Genomic DNA, 24,730 nt, shown 5'->3' with positions numbered 1-24,730 from the left:
GGCCACCACTACTGACGCCACCACAACAAGGCCGTGCAGGCTGCTGCCGCTGCTGTCCACTGCCATGACAAGGCTTCTCAGCCTTCTGATTATTGTGCCACTGCTGCCAGGCTGCCGTGGCTACTGCCCCTCCCCCCCCTTGTTGATTTTGCCACTGCCAGGCTGCTGCTGCTGCTGCTGCCTCTGCCATCTAGCAGGCCTGCTGGCAGTCTAGGAGTCCCAGATTATTTCCATTCACTATGACTCATCACCATACTTTGGATTGTCCTGAGTACCACCATTGGCCAAGTCCCAGACCAAAAGTCTCATTTGGATGAATTTTGGCTTTCCTGCTGCTGAAAGTGGCCATGAGGTGATTGATAATATCATCATTTATCAGTTTTAGACCTGTAAGTAGTAGCAGTTGCTAGGACATTGTCCTGTTCGCCTCTGCATATTTCCTTCCTTATTTCAGATATCAGATATTGTGATATACAGTGTTACCTCGGGTTACATACACTTCAGGTTACAGATGCTTCAGGTTACAGACTCCGCTAACCCAGAAATAGTACCTCGGGTTAAGAACTTTGCTTCAGGATGAGAACAGAAATCGTGTGGTGGCAGCATGGCAGCAGAGGGAGGACCCATTAGCTAAAGTGGTGCTTCAGGTTAAGAACAGTTTCAGGTTAAGAACGGACCTCCAGAACAAATTAAGTACTTAACCAGAGGTACCACTGTACCATGATGTTTAGCTGGTGATGTATCGCTATATTGGAAAGCAGTTATTGCCCAGCCCTCGTCTGCTCTTAGTATAACTTTCAGTTAGCAAGGTAAGGTAAACATGCTCTGCAGAAAGCAGATTTTGCCTGAATATTACTTTGCCTGAATGTTTGGCTTTTTTATTTTATAACTCAACAGTATTCTTCTGAAGAGGAGGAAGTAGATCTCCAGACTGCACTGACAGGGTACCAGACCAAACATAGGAAATTGCTGGAACCAGTGGATCATGGGAAGATTGAATATGAGCCCTACAGGAAAAACTTCTATGTTGAAGTCCCAGAGCTGGCTAAGATGACTCAGGAAGGTAATAACAATCGTCAAAGTAGAGTAGTAACTCTAGTTTCAGAGCTGTTGCATTTCAGATGACCATGGATAAAAATAGGTTGGGAGACAACTGGCATACAGTAAGCATTCACGCTTACATGGGGGCTACATTCTGGGGATTGCACTAAAGCCAATTTTGTATATAGTCTAAATGCATTGGGTACAATGTTGGTGGGATTGCCAAATTCATTTCTCCTGAACACCCACACGCTTCCTATCCCTTTTTAATTTTTTTTGTTTTCTCCAAGAGCTTAAAGCTGAATGTACACAAGTTAATTACGCATAAGTTGTGGGCTTACTGTGTTTTGTAGTCATGCTTACAACATAGAAAGCTTATTGAAAATCTCAATATGCTTTATCAAAAACATTGCTGCAGAGGTCAATAATATCACATGTACAGAGAATATCTTACAAGAGGGCATTGATTTATGTGGATAAGTTAATCAGTATGCTAATCTGGATTGTGTTTCAGAGGTGAATGCATATAGGCTGGAAATGGAAGGAATTATAGTCAAGGGTAAAGGATGTCCTAAGCCAATTAAAACCTGGGTACAGTGTGGTATTTCTATGAAAATCCTGAATTCCATGAAAAAGTAAGTGAACAACAGCAAAATGAAGCATGCATGTCTTGAAGTGTATATGAATTCTCCTTGTGTCTTTGCTTTCTGACTTGTGCTGTTAATAATAATAATAATAATAATAATAATAATAATAATAATAATAATAATAATTTCTCTGGGCGGCTTCCAACAAAACACTAAAATACAATAACCTATTAAACATTAAAAGCTCCCCTAAACAGGGCTGCCTTCAGATGTCTTCTAAAAGTTTGGTAGTTATTTGTTTGCAGCACACAGTTACCATGTGGGTCTGTGTAAAAGAAATTATCTAACAAAGCCATGCAAATTCAAGATTTCAGGGTAGCTACAGGTAACTTAATTATTTAGCAGCTACAGGTAACTTAATTATTTAGTGTCACTTGTTCACTAATCATTTTTTTGTTGTGATGTATTTTAATTTCAATTAATAATTTTGACTCTGTAATTTTTTTTAAAAAATGTGCTTAATCGAATGTTCAGGTTCTTAACATACAATCTTTGATTTCCTTTAAGGCATGGCTATGAGAAGCCCACCCCTATCCAAGCCCAGGCTATACCTGCAATTATGGGTGGACGTGATTTGATTGGCATTGCTAAAACAGGAAGTGGAAAGACTATTGCTTTTCTGTTGCCCATGTTCAGGCACATCATGGATCAGAGACCACTAGAGGAAGGAGAGGGTCCAATAGGTACATGATGGCGACATTCTTTTTAATGCCTTGCTGTTTGTGTGCAGGTTAATAATTAATTTAATGGATCAACCATGAACTGGAAGTGAACTATGAAAGGAAATGCCTGCTTGTGCTATATAGTTATAATGTCACTATTAAATTTGGTAGCTGTTCTCCTTGCCAGGCGGAGGGGAAGACAATACAGGATATGCTTTGCTTCTGTGTTGCAGGTGTATCTTAAATGTTAATTTCTTCTAGCAGAGCATGTGTGGATTAGTTTATGGAGCCATCCTCAAGTTTCCTTCCCTCCCCAATCTTTCTTCCCAAACACTGCCTCATATATATTGAGGTACTGGGTGCTACTAAGCAACTTCAGGATTTACTAAGGAAAAGCACCAGGTTGCAGTTCAAAGGAGAATGGAGCACAGCAGGAATTGTGCAGCAAAATGAGGAACAAAACTGAAACAAAATGCAAAGGATGGTTGTCTGAATGTGCCTGTAAGCCACCAAGCTAGAGCTTTGCCAATTTGTTATCTAAAAAAAGCAAGTTCTTGGCTTAATGGGAAGAAATTGGATGAAATTCATATTTACCTTGTTTCTTTACACACTTTTACATTGTACATAAAATCCTATACATCTATAAGATACCTATTACTATGACATATTAGATTTCTCTCACAAAAGAAAATTGTGTCATTCTAGAAATTGGATTTCTTTTGTGGAAGGAAATCTCATTACTTTTTAAGCATGTGTTGGAAGTAAGGTGCTGAAAATGGTGAGATTTGTTTATGAGTAAAGAGTCAGGATTTTTGTAATTACACTGCTTTGTTCTTTTCAGCTGTTATTATGACTCCCACGCGAGAGCTGGCTTTACAGATTACAAAGGAGTGTAAGAAGTTCTCAAAGACACTTGGGGTTAGAGTTGTATGTGTATATGGAGGAACAGGAATAAGTGAACAGGTACATATAAATCTTGTCTCTCTATTCATAGCATCTTGATTTGTGTTGCTATCGCTGCAGAATTTGTTTGGAATCCTTTTTCTTTTTTAGGTTTCAAGTAGCTTCTCTGTAACAGTTGTTTAATTTAGAGAGAATGCGAAGGTTACTATTTTGGATCCAGAGAGGCATGAGCTGGGCTCTCCTCTTGCAACAGCCTTCCATGGCTATTCCACACTACACCCACCCTAAGAGGGACAGGACACCCATTGGGGGGGGTTCCTATTTTTTCTCTGATGCATACATTAGCAAAGGGGGCTTTTTGCTGAAGGATTCAGCAAAATCACCATCTTAGTAGCTCAGTAGGTAGAACATGAGACTCTTAATCTCTGGGTCATGGTTTCAAGCAAAAGATTGGGCAAAAGATTCTTGCATTGCTTGCAAGGGGTTGGACTAGATGACCCATGTAGTCTCTTCCAACTCTACAGATCTATGAAAATGAATATGTTCCTATTCTGGTAAAATTTTATGAACTTTCAGTTTTGTTGTTGAACCCACAGCTGTTGTTTTGACTGCAGAGTTGCTTTCACAATTCAGATAGTAATTGGGAGTTTCCCAGTTGCATATTTGAGACATCCCACACTTAGTAATTCACAAGAAATGGAATGTAGTGAGTCTAAACTCTGCCACAAAACAAGAGCGCAGTATTCAGCTAAGTTTTATTTGGAATAGACCCATTGAAATTAATCAACATGGCTAAGTTAGCTCCATTAATTTCACTGGGTCTACAGTAAAAGCTGGATACCACCCAAGGTAATTTAAATTACAATAGGTTGGATGCAGACTTTGCCTTCTACAAACAAAAGGCCGCCCTGAGCTAGCCAACTGCAGATTAATCTTTGTGGGACACCATAGTAAGTAAGGTGTTTGCAAGCATCTTACTATGTTTTGATTTGTTTTAACTGACAAAAAATGAGCTAATCAGATGTTGCAGGGGAATAGTACCCCCAACCTTTAATGTTTACAGCTGAGGGAATTGGTACTGAATCACTGATGAGTAGAATAATTGCTTAAGGATTGCTGATAATACCATAAGTGTTATAATTTTCCTCAACTTATTTTATTACCAGATTGCTGAACTGAAAAGGGGTGCTGAAATAATCGTTTGCACACCTGGCCGCATGATTGACATGTTAGCAGCTAACAATGGTAAGAAGAGACTTTCATTTAATGATTTTCTTTAATGATAAATAAATGGAACATTTTATTCATAAATGGAATTCTGGAAGTTATGTATTTCTTGAAGCTGTGATATCAGATATCGTGAACATAGTCATAAAAATGGTTCTTTCCAATAACTTTTAGATGTGGGTCTTATAAGTGAAGGACAGTAACTCTTAAGAATTTCTTAGAACAAGTACATGCATTTTAGATTTATATCTCAACTTCAAAATTGGCTTACTTAGGATTATTGTTTTTTAATTTGAAGTTATGCTGCCTGTCTGATGCTTGTTGACATTAATGCAACATAGTAATTAACTTTAGTTGAAGGAAATATAGCTGCACATTTCTAAATTGAAGTAAATCCACAATTCTTTTTCAACAAAAACATGAAATTTCTCTCATATATCATAAGTTTTCCTTCTTAGTACAAATCAATATACTAAACAGAGATATTGCAGCTTTAAAATGCTTTTTATTTCCGTATTGCATGCTTGTCAAATAATGTTTGATTTGCTTAAATATTGTACTTCAAAACCTCTACTAAACTGTTGACATTTGACTTCTGTGGGAAAAGTTCCTTCAAGAATTATAGAACTGGGCTTCCAAGACTTAAGCCATCAAAGGTAGGTACATCATTGCAGTTCCCAAGCAATGTATACTTTTAGGAGCTGAATAAATAATGAAAATTCTGCCAATTAAAATGGGATAATAACATATGTATTTAGTCCTGAAGAAGGAGATTTACCTTTTATCCGCTTTAAATTAGCTACCTTAAAAGCCACATTAAAACAGCTTTTCCTCTTCCTTTTCTTTAAAGCAATATCCTTGCTTCAAAATAGCTAAATTGTGTGTTCCTCCCCTTGTGTGTAACTCAGTCCAGCATCCAAATAAGTAGTTGAGAAATTCAGATCGTAATTGATGATTGGGGTGGAAGTAACCTAGGGATCTGCAGAATTAAAGGGAGCTTGTGGTGGAGTGCATAACCCCTATGCTGTGGAGAAAGCTCCATGCTTTCTTAGATTTTAATGTACCCCAAACTTCATGTCAGGTTTCTGCTCTTCCCATGTTCAGAGGAGGTTGGGTAGGGTTTTTCCTGCCTTACCCATTCCCTTTACAGCATATAGAAGCAGCAATACCTGTGGGTTTTAGACATTTCAATTCTTCCCTAGTTTTAAGCGTTCAAGGGTTTTGTTGTTAAAACTCAATCTGCTCCTGTGTAATTCCAAATCACATGAGATTAGATCCTAAAATCCCAAGTGGAAAGCACTATCACAAATGCAGGGTGTGTATGTGTTCTTCTGACCCCCACCCCTTATTTTTTCATCCACACCCTGTGCTTCACACTGATTCATGACCCCCTAGAGTGGTGGGGGGAGGGCTTTAGATGTTGCTGCTGATGGAGGGGGGAACCCACAAATTGCATTTGCAGTGTGTGTAGGGAAGTGTGTTCTACTTACATATGGGGGTTCTTCAGTTCAATGATATAATGTAGAATTGCTACTGTGTACAACCTTTAAGTTTAGATTTAAGTGCCTTTTGTATTGGCACTTCTGAAAGAATCTGTTGTGATTTATTTTTAAAGACAAACTCTTTGAGTTTAGACCGTAAAATAAGACAAAAGACATACTATGCATAGGCCCATTTGCCACTACAATTGGGGTAGCTTTTTAAAGACTGAATTATAAGTGTTAAGGTGTGTCTGAAGGTATGGGAAATGTGGCTTATACAATTCTTGCTGTTAGCTGCTGTCTAGATGATTCTCCTTATCTTCAAATCAGTGTGAGAGGTGCTGCTTCTGACGAAAACAGTGACAAAACTCTTGTCTTCTTTGTGGTTACTTTCACCCATCATAAATATTTCAAATAATAATCTATGTAGAGGCTTTTGTGGGGCTTCTTCAGTTAGCTCTTGAACTTTGCCTTCCACACATGCGCTGTAATCTCTAATATGTTTTTTTCTAGGTGGCGCTCACAGATAGTGGCTGATGTGGCTCGTTGCTTCACCTCAGTCTTAGTTTTATGATGTGTTTTGGTGAGGGCTGTTTTCTGAATTTTACAGGTTCTTCTGGCCCTGTACTGGTATGCAAGAGAGGAGTTTGACAAAATAATGGGCCTTGTGCATCAGTACACAATTGCCAAAATGTCAATGGAGCAAGAGATAAGGCATTTAGCAAACTGCTTTTCTAAAATAAATATAACATTTAATGTTTGTTTAGCCAGTAGTCAGAATGTGTACCATTTTATTTACATTTGCTGTTGAAGAAAAAACGGCCTTTAGATTTATTCTTGTTTCTCTTTATTTTTCTCTCGCCTTTTCATAGGTCGAGTGACAAATCTTCGGAGAGTGACATACGTTGTCCTTGATGAAGCTGATAGAATGTTTGATATGGGCTTTGAGCCTCAGGTGAGAATGGGAAACTACCAGACTTAGAATAATTGTATTGTAGAGTTGGAAGAAGTTATGTGTGTCTTTTTAGTTCAGACCTTGGGCCGTATTGCAACCCTCCAGGTCTTTCTATCTGCTCCTTGGGACTCTCCCTAAACCACATCCTGGCCCTGCTTTGCACCATCCTTGAGTGTTTTGCCTAGTGTCAATTGGTCCTTGAACACTAATAATGCTACTTGCTTGGCTGGATGGAAGATAGAGAGGGATGTTTAAACAGGTGTAGAAACTAGCTTGCTGTACAAAGCAAAATTAATATTTGTTCTGCCCATTCTTGCCTCAACCCTTGCCCACGTGGCCTCTGAAAGATGCCTAAAAGTGATTGCAGCTCCCAGGACAAAAATAGTTCTTCCATCCATTGTTTAGAACATATGTGATTAATCTGAAATGGGTGCCTGGAAAGTTCACAGGCTTGGCTGGCACATACTTAGCCCTTTAGTGCTGCCTGCTCCCCAGTTCAGTAGACTATATTCAAAATAGCATCAGGCAACAACAAAAGGGATGTATTTAAGAAACTCTAGAAGGCTTATGCTTGTGGCAAACTTATCAGAAAGATTAGCCACCACTATTGTAGACACTGAAGTTTCTTTCCTGTAGAATGCAGGAGGGTTGTTCTGCACTTTTTGTTGCAGAATTTGTACAGAAGTAGACCTGCAAAAATAATCCTTATAGGAGATTGTCCCATGCCCAACAGTAAACAATGTCCCCAATGTTCACTTGCTTTCCAATTACGATTTTCTTTCACTAAATGAAAAAGCACTGAGAGCATATTGCTATTTGAGTATTTGTACAACCACTGTAAAGTGTTGGGGTAAACCAGGCATAGGCAATCTCGGCCCTCCAGATGTTTTGGGACTACAATTCCCATCATCTCTGACCATTGATCCTGTTAGCTAGTGATCATGGGAGTTGTAGTTCCAAAACATCTGGAGGGCTGAGTTTGCCTATGCCTGCTATGTTCCATAGGCTTTTGCAAAAACGTTTGGTTACTAAAATGTTTCCCAGAACTGTCTATGTAAGGTTTTGCATTGTATTGCATGAGCTAAGATGCAAGTACCGTATTTTTTGCACCATAACACTCACTTTTTTCCTCCTAGAAAGTAAGGGGAAATGTCTGTGCGTGTTATGGAGGGAATGCCTACGGGTGGCATGCCTACAGATTTTCCTCTAAAAACTACGTGCGTGTTATGGTCGGGTGCGTGTTATAGAGCGAAAAATACGGTAATTTGATTTGGAGAATTGTGGTGTTAACCTTCCCTTTGAATTTGCTCTAGGTTATGCGCATTGTAGACAATGTGAGACCTGATCGCCAGACTGTTATGTTCTCTGCTACCTTCCCTAGAGCCATGGAGGCTTTAGCTCGTCGAATATTAAGCAAGCCAATAGAAGTCCAAGTTGGTGGTAGAAGTGTCGTCTGTTCCGATGTGGAACAAAAAGTGGTAAGTTTTAGGAATATATATGCTTTCAGGAATATATCTGTTTGTTTGCAACAAACTGCTCAAAACTCAGTTGTACATACAAAACTATACATCCAAGATGGCTTCAGCTCTGGATTATTTTAAAAAAACAGACTTCTAAAATACATTCACTTTACAAAGTAGGGGATAGTGATTATGTTTATCCTTGTCTTACATGGCTTTGGCGAGACTGACAAAAATATCTTACAGTAGTGAAATTTATTTTTCCTTATACCAAGGATATTTATTTTTCTTTCCGCCAAGGTTATTATTTGTATGCACAGTCTATGAGCTGTTGTGCCAGGAAGCTTATATTTAATGGTGGCTTCCTTTGCATGATTCTGACCAGCTCTTTAAATCCTAGCAGCACAGCTCTTTCTTGTACTTCTTTCAAAGCAGGGTGACTCCCCAACTCCCAAAAGCAAGAGAAGAGAAGAGCCTTGGCCCACTTGCTTAGATGCAGCTGTAGTTTTTCTTGCAAAAATTAGCAATTTGCACTATCAAAATTAAAGCAAGAATCATAGAGTTGAGATGGAAGAGAACTGTATATTGACTTACTTGATTTTTACTTCCAATATGACTGGAAGCCAGTTTAAGCAATTATCCATGAGATGCTGTCTGCTTAAACTATGTTGTTCTTTCAGATTGTCATAGAGGAGGAGAACAAGTTTTTGAAGTTACTTGAATTATTGGGACATTATCAGGAACAAGGAGCTGTCATTATATTTGTAGATAAACAAGAACATGCTGATGGATTGCTGAAAGACTTAATGAGAGCCTCTTATCCCTGCCTGTCTCTTCATGGAGGTAATGGACATTATTCAGTCATTACAGCTATATAACTAGAGTAATGAAACCTGAATAATGTCATTTCTCAACATCTGTATTATGTGTCCTCCACAGGTATTGACCAGTATGACAGAGATAGCATAATCAATGATTTTAAGAGTGGAGTGTGCAAGCTTCTTGTGGCCACATCCGTGGCAGCCCGAGGTCTTGATGTAAAACATCTTATGCTTGTAGTCAACTACAGCTGCCCCAATCATTATGAGGATTATGTGCACAGAGCAGGCAGAACTGGACGAGCAGGCAACAAAGTATGTATGCAATATGTTTTATAAATAAATTGCTAAAAACAGTACTCTGATAAAGATGATTTTGTTTGCTGGAGGTAGAGAATTTGTAGAACACTGCAGGTGGATCAGTTTTAAATAAAGGTATTTTAAATCTAGGAATGCGGGTGGTGCTGTGGGTTAAACCACAGAGCCTAGGACTTGCCAATCAGAAGGTCGGCGGTTTGAATCCCCACGATGGGGTGAGCTCCCATTGCTCGGTCCCTGCTCCTGCCAACCTAGCAGTTCGAAAGCACGTCAAAGTGCAAGTAGATAAATAGGTAGCGCTCTGGCGGGAAGGTAAACGGCGTTTCCGTGCACTGCTCTGATTCGCCAGAAGCGGCTTAGTCATGCTGGCCACATGATCCGGAAGCTGTACGCCGGCTCCCTCGGCCAGTAAAGTGAGATGAGCGCCGCAACCCCAGAGTCGGGCACGACTGGACCTAATGGTCAGGGGTCCCTTTACCTATATTAAATCTGATCTAAGTCATGATTTAAATCAGCAGGAAGTTCATTTTGACATTCATGTTTTCTGAACAAGCATGCGTTCTAACTGATCACTCAGTTAGATCAGAAGATGATAATGATAATAATCTTATATTGGTTTGTAACCATATAAAGCCATTGTGTAACCTCAAGGCATAATTCAGATTCTTTTGGCCATGCATCCCACACCAGTTTTGTACTGTAGAATTACGTTTGCTTCACGGCAACCATATTCATATGCAGGTACAGTAAGATCACTGCGGTCCTGGAACAAATTAGCATGCTAATTCATGTTGCACTGAACTATGGTTAATGTGTATGTACAGCATATGTTTGCATTGTTCCAGTTTCTTTTTAAATGAGGTTATTTTTTAAAGAAGACCTTTTTATAACTGAAATGTAGAAAGATAAAATTAAGTCTTAAAAATGTAAATTCTGGGTTGCTTCCAGTGCTATGCCAGTGGGATTCTGCTGGTGCAACAGATCTTCTGTTCTCTTTCTCCCCCCCCCCCCCCAAAAAAAATCTTCTCCAGAGTACCCCAACTGTCTGGACTTGATGAGTGGGCTGTTGCACACACAAAGGTTTCTTGCATCAGTGTAGTTGACTTGCTGGATGCTGCCCCCGTCTCTTACTTTTTAAAAAAGCTAAAAGTCAAACCTGGAATCCGGTGGAAACCTTAGCAAAAGAACTGTGATACCACGGAAGTCAGTGACTACATTCCCATTGGTTCACCTGTGGGTCAAGAAGTCACCACAAGATTAAAACAGACTGGTGTCTTGTGATTGCTCTTCTTACCTGTCACCCTATTTGTTATATATTTGGTTGCCCCCAAACAGTGAATTAAGTTCTTCACATTAGCTTGGTGGATTGTTGTGTCCTAAAATATAACTGCCCCCAAAGTTTATAAATATTTTATTAACAGGGTTATGCATATACCTTCATTACTGAAGATCAAGCACGGTATGCTGGTGATATAATTAAAGCTTTGGAGTTGTCAAGTAATCCAGTTCCTCCTGAGCTGGAAAAGCTTTGGACTGACTTCAAAGATCAGCAGAAAGCTGTAAGTAATCCACTTTTCCGTTGTCTGATAATGTTTGTGCAAAGACAAAACAGTTGTTAAATAGGCTTCAGATGGGCACTTGTTGGGACATAGTTTTAACGTGGCTTTTATGGGGTTGGAGCCAAAGTGTCTTCTGCTCAAGAACACCTCCCACTTTGAGTGTTGGGAGAGAAAAGTGAAACTAATCCAAATACAGTGGCAAGACGAATGCCTCGCAAGACGGAAAACTCGCTAGACGAAAGAGTTTTCCGTTTTGGAGGTGCTTCGCAAAACGGATTTCCAATGGGCTTGCTTTGCAAGACGACAATGTCTTGCGAGTTCCTGCTGGTTTTTTTCCCTCCCCCCCCTTTTCTAAGCCGCTAAGCCGCTTATCAGCTGATCCGATCAGCAGATAAGCCGCTAAAAGCCGCTAATAACGCTAATCCGCTAATCCTTCAATGGGCTTGCTTCGCAAGACGAAAAAACCGCTAGACGAAGAGAATCACAGAACGGATTCTTTTCGTCTTGCGAGGCACCACTGTATGCTTTTCTGAGAAAGCAAACAGTAGCTTGAGGTCTGCCATAGAGCCTGCCTACTTGAGCACTGTGTGTCCTTGTTTGCAGGAGCGTTGTTCCTCTTGCTTTTTGAATCCAAGCTGTACTTTTAAAGTTTGGATGCCATGCTGTAGAGTTAGGCTTGGTAATAATATAATGAGAAGGAGGTAAAAGAATGTAGCTTATTTCAGATTGTTGGTTTGGTGATGGCATTTTTGAGTGCTATTTTGTGCAACAACTTCCCACTAGTAGAAACCTAGAAAAGGGAGTGGCCTGTGTTTGACCTTTCTGCCTTGTGTTTTTGTTTTTACATCTAGGAAATTTTATACATAAGGAGCAGTAAAAAACAGCGCCCACCCCCTACCTGCAGCTTGAAGTGGTGTACATATGCATATGTAGATCATGCCTTGATTTATACGCTGAAAAGCACTGCAGTTTCATTTTTTAGTTTTTTGTTAAAATGCTGCTTGGGTGTGCATGGAAATATCTAAAAAAGAATAAGGGTTCAGTGGATTTGTTCTTTTTGTTCCACAGGTGCCATGTAGTTATTTTTTAAGGTGAAATATATTTCTATTTTATGTGTGATACCTGTTAAATCTGCTTTTTTGTTTCTACGTTTGGACTTTTTCTGTATATGGAATTTTTCTACCTGCATTATGTATTGTGAGTGCTTAGCAGCACTTTAGCAGGATCAGCTCCCCCATTCATTAACATAAACAAGTATTGAAATATTTGCAATAGTCATGTTAAAAGCTAAGTTGGAATTTTTATATTGTGGAAGTGACTTCTGAACAAGGAGATTTGCCTTTTAGGAGGGGAAAACAATTAAGAAGAGCAGCGGGTTTTCTGGGAAAGGATTCAAGTTTGATGAAACTGAGGAGGCTTTGGCTAATGAGCGGAAGAAATTACAAAAAGCTGCACTTGGCTTGCAAGATTCAGATGATGAAGATACAGCAGTTTCAGTAAGTATTTAAATTTACTATTTAGTATAGCATTTTCTTCATATATATATATATATATATATATATATATATATATATACACATAGTAACTACAGAATTGTGACTCACTTTTTCTGCTTCTGTTCTGATTGATTTCACAAAAACATGCTTGTTAGCTGAATTTCCTTTTTATATACAATTAAAAGGATTTTTGGCATTCAGATGCTTCATACTCTTTACATTAAATGGAAACCGAGTACTGGGTGGAATCCAACCTTGCACAAGTGGATATCCCCTTGTGCAGCAGGAGTTTCCTGTCTTCACCTTTTGTAGGCCCCTGGGAGCTCTCAGGCTTCACTCCAGAAGATTGACAGATCCGCTGGATCAGATTTGGGGACATGTGGGGGGCTTCAGGGTTGAGGAAAGGAAGGGAAGTCATGTTACACAAGTGAAGTCCCTTGCAGAGTTCGGCAGACATCACTGGACGTTACCCGCTGTTTATAACAAAGAACCTTGTGAGACCTTGAAGACTAACAAATTTATTATACATAAACCTTTGTGGGCTAAAGTCCAGTCCACTTCATCAGATGCATTTGAGGGAGTAGATTTTGGTCCATGACAGCTGTATGTCATAAGAAATTTGTTACACTTCAAGGAGTCACAGGGCTCCTCATTGGTTTTTTCCTGCAATGAACTAATTTATCTGCCTTTCTTGAAACTGTTTATAATGAAGGTCAGGCATGGTTTTCAAGTTTTGATAATTTTTCTATTGCCTTTCACTCAAAGTGAGACTGTCAACACCCCAGGCCGAATTATTTCAGAGACTGATTCTTGCTTTTATTCATATAATAGGTGGAATTCAGAGTTACACACATCAGATGGAACAATCCTGCCTCCACTGTGTGCTTTTCCGGGGGGTTCTGACCTCCCCCAGAGCCAATTGTAGGGGTCACACAGGGGGAGGAGATGGGAGAAGCCCCATTACACAAGGAAAAGCCCTTGCACTGGGCTTCCATTGATGGAGTTGACCATAATTTCCAGAAACTTGAAATTACATTGTTTTTTTCTTTTTCAATAGATTGACGAGCAGATTGAAAGTATGTTCAATTCAAAGAAAAGAGTAAAGGACATGGCATCATCTGGCGGGACATCTAACGTCCCTGCCCCAACAGCAGGAAATGCAGAAAAGTTAGAAATTGCTAAGAGATTGGCATTGAGAATCAATGCACAGAAGAATCTTGGAGCCGAGGCACAAGTATTGGTCTCTTTTCAATTTAAGGTCACCCTCCTTTACAAAGCAAACATTTCTAAACTTTTATTGAATATGTTATATGTTGCCGACTGCATCCAGCAGAATTCTCATTATCTGGACAACCCTAAGAGACACACACATTTACACTGGGGTAAAAAATGGTGTAGACATTGTTTACAGAGTTCTGTGTTAATAAATGCTCAGTTTTGATTGACACAAAACCATACAGTCCAAGTTAAGTACTATTGAAAAAGGAGTAAAAAAATTCAAATTCCCTTTTAATGCCTTTCTGTAGTTCTATATATGTAACTATCCCAGAAGTGAGGAGTGAAGTATTTATTTTGAATAGCCACTACAGCAGGGATGAAGAACCAGATGTTGCTGGGCAGTCTAGGAATTTGATGACTTGGTTAGCAGAGCAGAGGGGCACAGGGCATGAAAAGGAATTCATATATGGGAGGTCCAGATAACCAAAAGTTCCACTGCATATATGTTGGCAATATCTGAAGTGTTTTTGATGTGACTGTTGATGCAGAAATTCAAAGTATTAGTGCCAATAACTGTGCCAACTATGAAAGTTATAAATACCTTAATAATTTTTTAAGGTCCCTAAAAAAAGTCATTAACCATATTTGATATGCAAATATGCCTTTTTTAACAAAAGTTCTTTGTAGAATGGTATTTCTGCATGAACAGTTTTTTGTGGTTGGCTGTTAGCATGCTCAGTAACAGTGATTACCGAATAAGAATTTTCTTATTTTTGTCAATAATTCTCTCTTTTTTTTATGAACACTTCAGACCCAGTTTGGGATAGATAGCAAAAAAATAGGTGCCTATTTGGTCCCAGAGGACATTAAATAAAATTAAGTAATATGTTTGTTGACCAAAAAACAAGGGAAATAGAAAAGGGAAAATAAAATATAAGCAAAAAGTGCACCAGTAGTATAAATATGTATGTAGTAATGCTAAACAGGCCCAACACTTCAGCCATAAAGTTAATATCTGAAAATATAAGGGTCTGGTGACTTCTGTTTCAGTGTATCTGAAGAAGTGTGCATGCACACGTAAGCTCATACCAATAACAAACTTAGTTGGTCTCTTAAGGTGCTACTAGAAGGATTTTTTTAAATCTGAAAATGGGTTACTGTTCATATACTTTTTGCTCTGCATGAGCCACTTCCTAGGTGAGCAGTATTTTCCCCACTATTTGTGTGCAATGTGGAGAACATGTCAGAATCATGAGTTAATGCAAAGTTCCCGGAAAACCTTAAACAGGATCTCTTTTCTCTGCAACAATTCACAACTCTCGTTTCTTCCTCTGTAGGTATTTTGGCACTTATTTTTTGGGTCTGAGCTATCTTCTCCTCTGACTTACTCTAACCGGTCAAGGAACATAGAGGGAATCATACTATCATGGCTAGTGTTGGCCATGCCACCGCAGTACTGTCAGGGAAGGGAGTAGGACACATGCCCTGGTTGTTGAGGCAGCTGTGTGGACGCTCCCTGCCTTGCTGTGCGGCAGTGAAACTGTCACAGTGCAGTAAAATCGGGAGCATTTCCATTGCTGAAGCACCTCAGTCACTTTTTTCTATCTTGGCATGCTGAGGTAATTTCATTCCATGGCAAGAGAGTGTGTTGGCTCAGTTGTCTTGGTAACAGGAGGCATTAAAATGCTACAGAATTTATTTGCTGCTCTTTCAGCACAGACTCTCAGAGCAACTAACGGTCATAACATAAAACTAAACAGTAAAAATTTAGTTACAATCATAAATAAATAAATGTAGTAGAGCAGTAAAACCATATGAAAAGCCTCCTGTCACAGCAAAAAAAAGAGCAACCAGTTATAGCAGCTAGTTGAATGATCAGTGACTGGTTGGGATCATTCAGAGAATAAATAGCATGCCATTCAGATTATCACTAGCAAGTGAAAGACATCACCATACTAATTTTATATTACTTTTGGGTGTAATCTATTCAATCCTATTTGTCCTTGGATTTTATGTTTGGGGTGAATTCATTTTGCTAAGAAGCGGAGGGTTTTTCTCATAGAAGGTATTTCATGGTACAGTGGTACCTCAGGTTACAGATGCTTCAGGTTACAGACTCCGCTAACCCAGAAATAGTACCTTGGGTTAAAAACTTTGCTTCAGGATGAGAACAGAAATCGCGTTGCAGCGGCAAGGGGAGGCCCCATTAGCTAAAGTGGTACTTCAGGTTAAGAACAGTTTCAGGTTCAGAATGGACCTCTGGAATGAATTAAGTTCTTAACCCGAGGTACCACTATACTAGGATAAAACCCCATTCAAAACTTAGGCCAGAATCCAAAGATGCATGCAACTAATTGCATGCAGAAAATGCAGGTGTGGATTCCTGGAAAAGCAGTGTTTGGAACAGAGGAGTTACAAATACAGTTTTTTGCCTAGCATTGTTTTCTTTTGTATAACAAAAGCATCCTGAAACCCTTGGGCTTTTTGGATCCCCACCACTTGGTTGCTTATACAGAGTTGCAACCTAGGAAAGGGAGTCATAACTTGGGGGCAGCTGTTTTGAGAATGTGCTTAATCCTGTTCCAGATTCTTTTCCTCTTATTATAAAGCTGTTAGTCCAAGCTCATTCTGCAAACAAGCCAACACAATACAGTTTAGGCCATGTTTTTAGACATACCTGTATGTAAACCCGTGCAAAATTGGACAAGAGCCTGCTAATGCTTTTCAGCATTTCCATTTAAAAGCATAATTGGTAGCAAAATGCTGTTTTAGTTCTGTTAGGCCAAACTTGATGTGATGGGGCAGCCATGTTTATTTAGGAATATGTCTCACTTTCATGCCTTAATTGGGCAGACATAAAAAACAGTACATGGATGAGGGAAGCTAGGCCATCCCTTACTTTGCTTTGTGCTCCATTGCTTCAAAACACTCTCAGCCAACTCTAATATCGGAAGTGGAGAGAAAAATGCTTGCAGCAGAGGAAGCCAGCCGTGTCGGGCAAAGGAAAGAATAGCTCTCCTCACTGGCATATACTCCTAGGTGCAAAAAATAAAATAAAATAAAAATTCAAAAAGGACAGATGTTCTGCTTCATACTTGAATGCATGTAGCTGCTCCAGTCACTTATAATTTGGCCCATAGCTGACCTGCCCAGTTGATAATGTATTGATGAGTTTAAGTCTGTAATGAGAGCAGCTCCACTGTTAAAATTTCAGGGTCTAATGATACATGAACAAGATCACTCTTGGAAAATAAACTGTGTTGTTTATTATCTAAATAAAAGATATATCCAGTATTGCAGATCTATAGATTGTCACAGCAGTGGCCCTAGCCTGCATTATTTATTCTGGCAGTTCCTTCCAAAACCTGGGCACATCACATCTGCTGTAACCTGGATTATAGCTAGTGCATTTCTGACTACACTGTGTTTGATTTCAGGCTTAACTTTGAACACCAAGACCGCATGGTTCTGCTCATAATTGTATCAATTTTTTATGTGAGGTGTGCTGGGCTTATATATATATATAGTTGCTACTAGAATGCAAAGACTGTCTGAAGGCCCGTTTTTATGATTAAAAATAGCAGTTTATGGCACTTTTAAAATTAAGAAATTTATTATGGCATAAACTTTTATGGTTCATCATCCATGAAAGCTTATTCAATAATAAACTGGTTAGCCTTTAAGGTACCACAAGCATTTTTGTTTCCAGTCTTTTTAACTGATTTTGCTGCAACAGGCTCGCATGGCTACCCATCTGGGAATTTAGGAGATTAGTTATCCTGGGATAATATTGTCTTTGTTTCAATTCAACATTTGTTTTGCTTGTACATCCAAGGGGGCTTGGGATTAGTCAGTGATAGGGACGTCTCATTTGTGCAGGTTTAGAATATATATGCACAGATGGTTATGAAACAACATTCATATGCTGATAAAATTCTTGTACTACCTTGTGCTGTGGTATGTTTCTGAAATTTGTTTTGTTTTATTAAAAAAATACCTTATTACAGGATGTGATGCAGCAAGCTACAAATGCTATCCTGAGGGGTGGCACCATTCAGGCTCCAACCGTATCTGCAAAGACCATTGCAGAACAACTGGCTGAGAAGATCAATGCCAAGCTGAATTACGTGCCCATAGAGAAACAAGAGGAGGAAAAACAGGAAGGCGGACAAAATGAATCTTTTAAAAGATATGAGGAAGAACTGGAGATCAATGATTTCCCACAGGCAAGATTTTGTGGTGGTGGATTCTTCATATTGCAATGGTGGTTGGATAGCTCAGGTCTCTAGCTGGGAATCTAGTATACAGTTTCTTGCTAGCGTAGTTTCTTAATTGCCATATCCATCCTTAATATTATCAACTGTTTAACTGCTGCTGTGCAACTATGGACTTTCTCACTAGTCAGCAGCATTTGTGGTTTAATGAAGGATTGAAACTTTCACACTGGAAAAGATATTCTTCCACTGAATAAGATTTCCTTACTTTTTGTTTTCTGACCAATATATTTTTTGTTGTCTTGAAAATTACTTTAAAAATATGTCAACTATATTCACACTTAATAATCCATTGACATTCTGCCAAATAATTTTTCTTTCCAACTCATAAAGGCACTTCAGAAGCTCACCGCAGAGACTTCATTCATGAACAAAACTATACTTCCACCAGGGTGGTTTTTAAATAAGAGATTATCTGAGGAAAGCTTGCACATATATTATCTTCTGATAATGTTTTATATAGACTATTTCTGATACATTAAGAAGTGTTTAGCTTTTCAAAATTGTCCTGCATAGTGATGAGAGAAAAGAACTATTAAATGGTGCTTATTGTATTTTTTATAAAGTGTTATTTATAATATTTTTTAAAAAATTTAAATATCAAAGCATTAATCACTTACACTATCTCCCCATTTCTGGTTTCCAGTCATTCTGTTACGCTACTTACTGTGAAGTCCCTTTGTTTAGAAATCCACTTAGCCTTTTTAGATTTAATACTTAGCATCTTTCCTTTTCTTTGCTTCTTTTGTTTTACAGACTGCCAGGTGGAAAGTAACATCAAAGGAAGCCCTGCACAGAATAAGTGAATATTCTGAAGCTGCCATTACAATCAGAGGAACATACTTTCCTCCAGGCAAAGAGCCCAAGGAGGGAGAACGAAAAATTTACTTGGCCATTGAGAGTGAGTATTGCTAATCATTTCCACTAAAACAATATATTTAGTACAGTCTAACAATTGTTATGGGAAAACTCCCATTACAGCCGTCTGGTGAATGTAAAATGAATGCCACATAGGGCGTGTTTTTAGCAAGCATTGCAGCTAACTAGGCTAACAATTCTGTGTCCAGGGCAGCTGTTTACCAGCTCTATCTGGTACGCAGGCTAAGACTCTATCTGCCCACAGACTCTCTCGCCAGAGTGGTGCATGCTCTAGTTATCTCTCGCTTGGCTGTAGTGATTAACCACACAGTCGATTTGACACAAGCCAGTATTCAGGAGGGTACATCTGCAACGAGGTGTGGAAAACCAGCAATATTGAGCAGTTTCAAGAGTCAACATGGTCTGACATTTCCCTGTGTGCCCACACCAGCAGAGGGCTCACTGTTGACCAGAGTGTCCAAAATTGCTGACAAGAAGAAATTAAAGGAGCAAGTTGAACAATAGTAGCTTTTACATTTTTAAATACTGCCATCTGGACTTCCCATTGGTTCACCTGGAGATGAAGGACAATGGATGTGTGTTCCGGTTACAGTGGTTACTGTGAAGGTGCATGGAGTTCAAACAAGCTGCCAGCTCATTACAAGCCACCTTTCCCATCAACCAGCCAGCGACTTGACCTTCTAAAGATATTTGCAAGGATTTGTCAAAAGCAAGGGGAAGTGCAGGGCTTCTAGTGGTGGCATTTTTAAGCTGGAGCAAAACAAGTACCCAGTCTTGATCAGGGTAACACACCAGAGTAGATTCAGGTTTGTCCTCCCCAACCAGAAATGCCCATACAGTAGCAGGATGAAATGTCAGTGGTAGACAGGGCCTGTTCCCTGTCTTTCTCTCAACTGAAGGGGGGGTGAGCACACTCCATTGCATTGTTCTAGTTCTAAGACCAACACCAGACACTCCTGGCAGCCTCAGTTATTGGAGCAGGAATCTTCCATATTGTCAGATGTTTCCATGTGATGGGGAGGGGAGCCACATTAGGGCCAGCTCCAATAAATTAAAAGCTCTAAGGGATATACAAATTTGTATCACATCTTGCATGTACAGGTCATCTCAGCAAATGGGGCTCTTGGGATGCAGCAGGTAATTGCCTCTGCACATCAGCCACCATTTTACTTTTGGCTCCAGCTAGGAGGATGGTAAGGGACACGGGTGGCGCTGTGGTCTAAACCACTGAGCCTTGGGCTTGTCGATCAGAAGGTCAGCAGTTTGAATCCCCACAACAGAGTGAGCTCCCGTTGCTCGGTCACATGACCTGTCTGTGGACAAACGTCGGCTCCCTCAGCCAGTAAAGCGAGATGAGCGCTGCAACCCCAGAGTCGTTCACAATTAGACTTAACTGTCAGGGGTCCTTTACCTTTTTGGTTTTTTAGGAGGATGGTAAAAAAGATTCTACAAGCCTCTTTTCCTACCTCTTATCTAACCACCGTCAGCCATAGCCATAAGATGCTGCCAGTGTAACTTCAGGATGTTGAATTCTTAGTTACAGGCACATCTCACTCTTTTCTTTGGGGGCATTTGCAGCCCATCATCGAGTAGGCCTCCTTTCAGATCACCACCCACAGGGCTGGAAAAAGTGAGTCGAGTCCCACCATCAATCACAAAATGCACATACTGATCAGAATTATACAAGATAGAGCTGATAATTTGAAGGAAGTGAAGAGCAGGGTTTCCTTTATTTAATCAAAGTTTGCAGGCAGTTTCATATGGGAAGCCACTGTTTGAGACCTAAACTATTTTAATGGCTTTTAAATTTGGTGTAATGTTATAGAAAGAGAGGAGTGTATCACTTCTACATAGCTATTCAGACATACAAAACTCACTAAATATGTAACCCTGGCAAGCACATTCCCATACGTATATCCTTGTTATTAATTTTGGTGGGAACTCCATGCAAACCCCATGGATTTAAGGCGACATGAGGGTGCTTGTTCCATTGTTCACTAATTTCTTCTTTCTGTTTTTGCTGAATTTCTTGGTAATGTGAATATGTGCAGAAAGCACATTTTGAAACTTAATGTAGGTTTAATGTCACAATATACAAATTATTGGATTACTGAAGCACTTTCATGGTTACCAGCACAATGTGATTCTTCTGTTGGCATGCTTCGTCCTTGATGATTTAATTTTTGTTTATTTTCTGCTTTCAGGTGCCAATGAATTGGCTGTGCAGAAAGCAAAGGCAGAAATCACCAGGCTTATCAAAGAAGAGCTTATCAGACTGGTAGGTGAAGTAGTCATATTTTTTGTCTGAAATTCCAGGTATTTCATAGCAGTTATCAGCGGTGGGGAGCAGCTCACCCACAGGCTTAATTAGGCCTTTCAGGCTTCTCCTTTTGACATGTGGCATGAGTTTGGTCTAAACCATGCCCACCTCTCCGACACCTGACATCGTGTGACAGCAGGTGAGGGGCAGGTAAATTCACATGGCTAAAATGTAAAGGAATAAATAGGAGAGCAGCCAATTCATCCTTTCCAGCCACTGATAGAATTTGGCACTTTGGTATCTTTTTCTGTTGCCCTGCCAAATTAAAAAAAAGCACCAGATTAAAGGAAGAATCGGGAATGCATTTCTTCTTTTGCAGCAACAACTTGAATTCTGGGGTTTTCCTTTTGATCTTAGAAGTGTATTAAGCTAGAGCTGCAAAGGAAAAATCAGGAGCATGCTTAGAGATTCAAAGGAAAATCACCTGATGCCATATGACAGGTGGGCAGCCCCACCCATGTGTAGAAACTGCTCAAGGAGCATGAAGGAATTCTGGATTAGCCAGGTGCAGTTTGCCACTTGTGCTATAATTCCGCAATACTATTTGGACAGATTAATCCTACGAAGTTCATGGAGGGCGGGGGAGACTCAGGGGTGAAGCAGCCTCCACTTCCAAAGCCCTACCAGGTTTATGCCAGACAGGGCAAAACATAGTTGTGTGGGTGGCTTCTTACCTAATGCTTCCTCACCAATTCCTTTGTTTGAAAAACCCTCCCATTGTTTCCAGTGGGAGGGGAAATAACCTATACCAGCTCCAGAACTGGTATAGTTACTCCTGCGTTCTCGAGGCATTTCTGGGAAATGGAGGAGCTTTGGATCCAGGAGAGCCAGTGCCTCCCCCAATCTGCCCTGACATGCTCCTGTAATGACTCGCTTTGTTTTACTGCCTTCTGAGCAGAGGACAAATAAGCTGTGGCTTTGTGCTGCTGAACCAGCGAGGCCTCTGAGCATGGTCCTCCCCTTCTAGTCATGGAGAGGAAGGTTCAAGTTATTCAGCAGCCTCCCAGGCGCCCTCCACAGAAGCATAGGGTTGCTCCCTTAAGCTATTTATACTTAATACCTCAAATCCAGAAATACTGGACCAGTCAGCCCCCCAGTGTTCTTGCTAGTCTGTTATAGCAACAGATAGAGACAGAATACTGTGAGGATTTTGCTATTAGAGACATCTCTCCAAGGGGTTAACAAACATATCCTTGTACATTAAAAAAATTAAGAGGGTTGCATATGTGCTTCTTTGGAAACATCTCTTACCTTTCCATAGAAGACAACTGATTTATTTCCTTTTGTAAATTGAAGCTTTCTTTTTTTCCAAAACCAATGTTAATAATTTTCTGCTCTGTATCGTGTTGCTTTTGGATTCGGATTTGGGATTCTTTGTTTATTCCATGGTGAGCTGACTTCAGACACTTAAGCTCACAATCAAATGCTTTATTGAGCTTTCCATTATGTGTTTCCTTGCCCTTAGACACTCTTGTTTTGCTACACTGTAATATACTTTTGTTACTGTTTTTATAGTTGAGTTGGCTTAGAAAGTATGCTAACTACATGTCTGATTAATCGTATACTGCTTTCTTCTCTTACAGCAAAATTCATACCAACCAACCAACAAAGGAAGATACAAAGTTTTATAAATATTTGGAGTAAATATGTCTGCCAGTTTTCATTTGTGAAACTTGTCGTTTCTGTTTATCTTTGCTATTTACACTGCTTATTGTAAATTACATTTTTTAATGTAGTCATGCTGGATTTTTTTAAAGATCAATATTACTTTTGTCAGGGGGTCCTTTTCTGCGCAGTTTACAACAGTTTCAGGAGGGCATAATTAAAGTTTTTTTAAAAAAATTGTGTGCTTCTAAGTATACAGAATAAAGTCAGTTACAACTTTTATGGACAACTAGTATAAGCTCAGCTTGAAAAATCTTAAACAGGGGGTGGTAGTTGTACTTCAACAAAGGTTGAAGTTTCCCACCTCGCATAGAAAAAACCTCCCTTGCCCATCTTCCTCCCATTCCAAGATAGATCAGTGAGAGGCATGTGAACTTCTAGACCCATATAAATGGCCTGGAAATTGTGAGTACTTAAACTCTTAATGGACTTCGATGCATAAGGATAACAAAAGTAGTGTCTGTATATTTTCCTGCAAAATGAGAAATTTGGAAGATTTAAATAAGTTTTCTATACATGTCTGGTTTTAGGAATTAGCAAAAAAAGTTTTTTTAAAAAATTGAACTTATTATTTAATGAGAGAAATCGTACTTCCATTACATGAGAAAGGGAAGTACAGAATTAGTCAAGCTTATTGTGAATGTGTGTGTATATATATTCTTTAATTATTTCCCCCCATTTTTCTGTGTCGGCATATGAGAAAATAGTTTGTCAATCACCTCCAATGTTGGTAGCTATTGTATCAGAATATGGTAGCCTACTTGAGACAGTCTCTGACCTGTAGACACTTAACTGAGAACTTGGTCTAACTCTGCCTGGTTCCAAAGCTGTTCTGTTTTCCACTTCTTATCACATTAACATTTATGAGAGAACTTTTCTCAAATTCTTGTAATTTTGCCTTTATTATTGCGTCACTGTGTAAACAATGGCAGTAATAATTGGAGCTGAAAATTAGTCCAGTTTTGAAATGTCTGTCTTGTAGAAGAGTGTGATGCTATGGGGCAAAATCTAATTTTAATATGTAAAATGTACATTGATCTAAATAAATCAGGCTCTAAATTTAATAAACTGGAACACCAAAACAAGCTCATGTGTTTTTCAAAGCATGAATTGCCTTTAACTGTGTTGGACTTCCCAAAATATTTTGCCAGATTAATGACATGTGTTGTACTGATTTTATGCTTCACTATTCAACAGCTTTGACTTGCCATGTGGTAGGACTGTAGCTGTTTTGTTTTTAAAAGAAAATCTAAAACACTTTCACTGGGCTGTAAGAATTCATGGGAAGGTGAGGAGATTAGCAGGGGCACGATTGTGCTGTTAAATACTTTGCAATGGGAACTACTTTGAGAAGCCATGCTATTGGAAACATTTCATTTGAGAAGATACTTAATTCTTTCTATACCTGTCATTTTCAGTTTTAGAATGAATACAAGGTCTTTGTAAAGAAAATTTCATTATATGTGTGTTTTCTAACTTCCTCATAAAATAAAACAAAACGTCATTGTGTATTCCTTTTCTGAAAATATTGAATAGCTAAGGTTTTTTCCTTACTTGGCTCAGACTTGGTATTTCACTCCAGCAGTTCAGCTACATTTTTAAAAGGAAGGTTAACTGTCAGGAGCTCTCTGTGATAAGCAACAGGTCACAAGAACTACAGTTTCAAATCTAGAAACATTGAAATGCTTTAAAACTAAGGTTGAATTTTTCTCATCTGGATCTGAGCTTATTTTGGTTTGAGACGTGGATGTTTTCTTGAGTCAGCCAGCTTCTGCTAAAAGAAAAGTACGTGCATATTTGTAGACAT

The 24,730-nt window shown here is 39.3% G+C and overlaps 1 protein-coding gene across 4 annotated transcripts in view; it reads left to right on the top strand.

The window, feature by feature from the left end:
• The window catches only part of DDX46 (DEAD-box helicase 46), a 36,422-nt gene extending 11,973 nt beyond the window's left edge, over positions 1-24,449 (top strand). For 2 of the 4 annotated variants that reach the window (XM_081185491.1, XM_081185493.1), the window contains exons 9-24: positions 898-1,063; positions 1,556-1,676; positions 2,196-2,371; positions 3,192-3,313; positions 4,420-4,498; positions 6,834-6,916; positions 8,230-8,394; positions 9,057-9,219; positions 9,316-9,509; positions 10,934-11,071; positions 12,418-12,567; positions 13,625-13,801; positions 17,793-18,011; positions 18,816-18,960; positions 21,143-21,216; positions 22,842-24,449. In XM_081185491.1, the coding sequence (XP_081041617.1) occupies positions 898-1,063; positions 1,556-1,676; positions 2,196-2,371; positions 3,192-3,313; positions 4,420-4,498; positions 6,834-6,916; positions 8,230-8,394; positions 9,057-9,219; positions 9,316-9,509; positions 10,934-11,071; positions 12,418-12,567; positions 13,625-13,801; positions 17,793-18,011; positions 18,816-18,960; positions 21,143-21,216; positions 22,842-22,889 (2,220 nt within the window). In that variant the 3' untranslated portion in view covers positions 22,890-24,449. Of the gene's footprint in view, positions 1-897; positions 1,064-1,555; positions 1,677-2,195; positions 2,372-3,191; positions 3,314-4,419; positions 4,499-6,833; positions 6,917-8,229; positions 8,395-9,056; positions 9,220-9,315; positions 9,510-10,933; positions 11,072-12,417; positions 12,568-13,624; positions 13,826-17,792; positions 18,012-18,815; positions 18,961-21,142; positions 21,217-22,841 lie in introns of all 4 variants that reach the window. The other 2 variants (XM_081185492.1, XM_081185490.1) reach the window with 1 other exon arrangement.
• The last annotated feature ends 281 nt before the right edge of the window (positions 24,450-24,730 follow it).

This window comes from Podarcis bocagei, assembly GCF_964188305.1.
Source record: "Podarcis bocagei genome assembly, chromosome: 2".
In the NCBI taxonomy this organism is placed as follows: domain Eukaryota; kingdom Metazoa; phylum Chordata; class Lepidosauria; order Squamata; family Lacertidae; genus Podarcis; species Podarcis bocagei.
The sequence above is the reverse complement of the archived record's forward strand: the minus strand, read 5'-3'. Positions and strand labels throughout refer to the sequence as shown.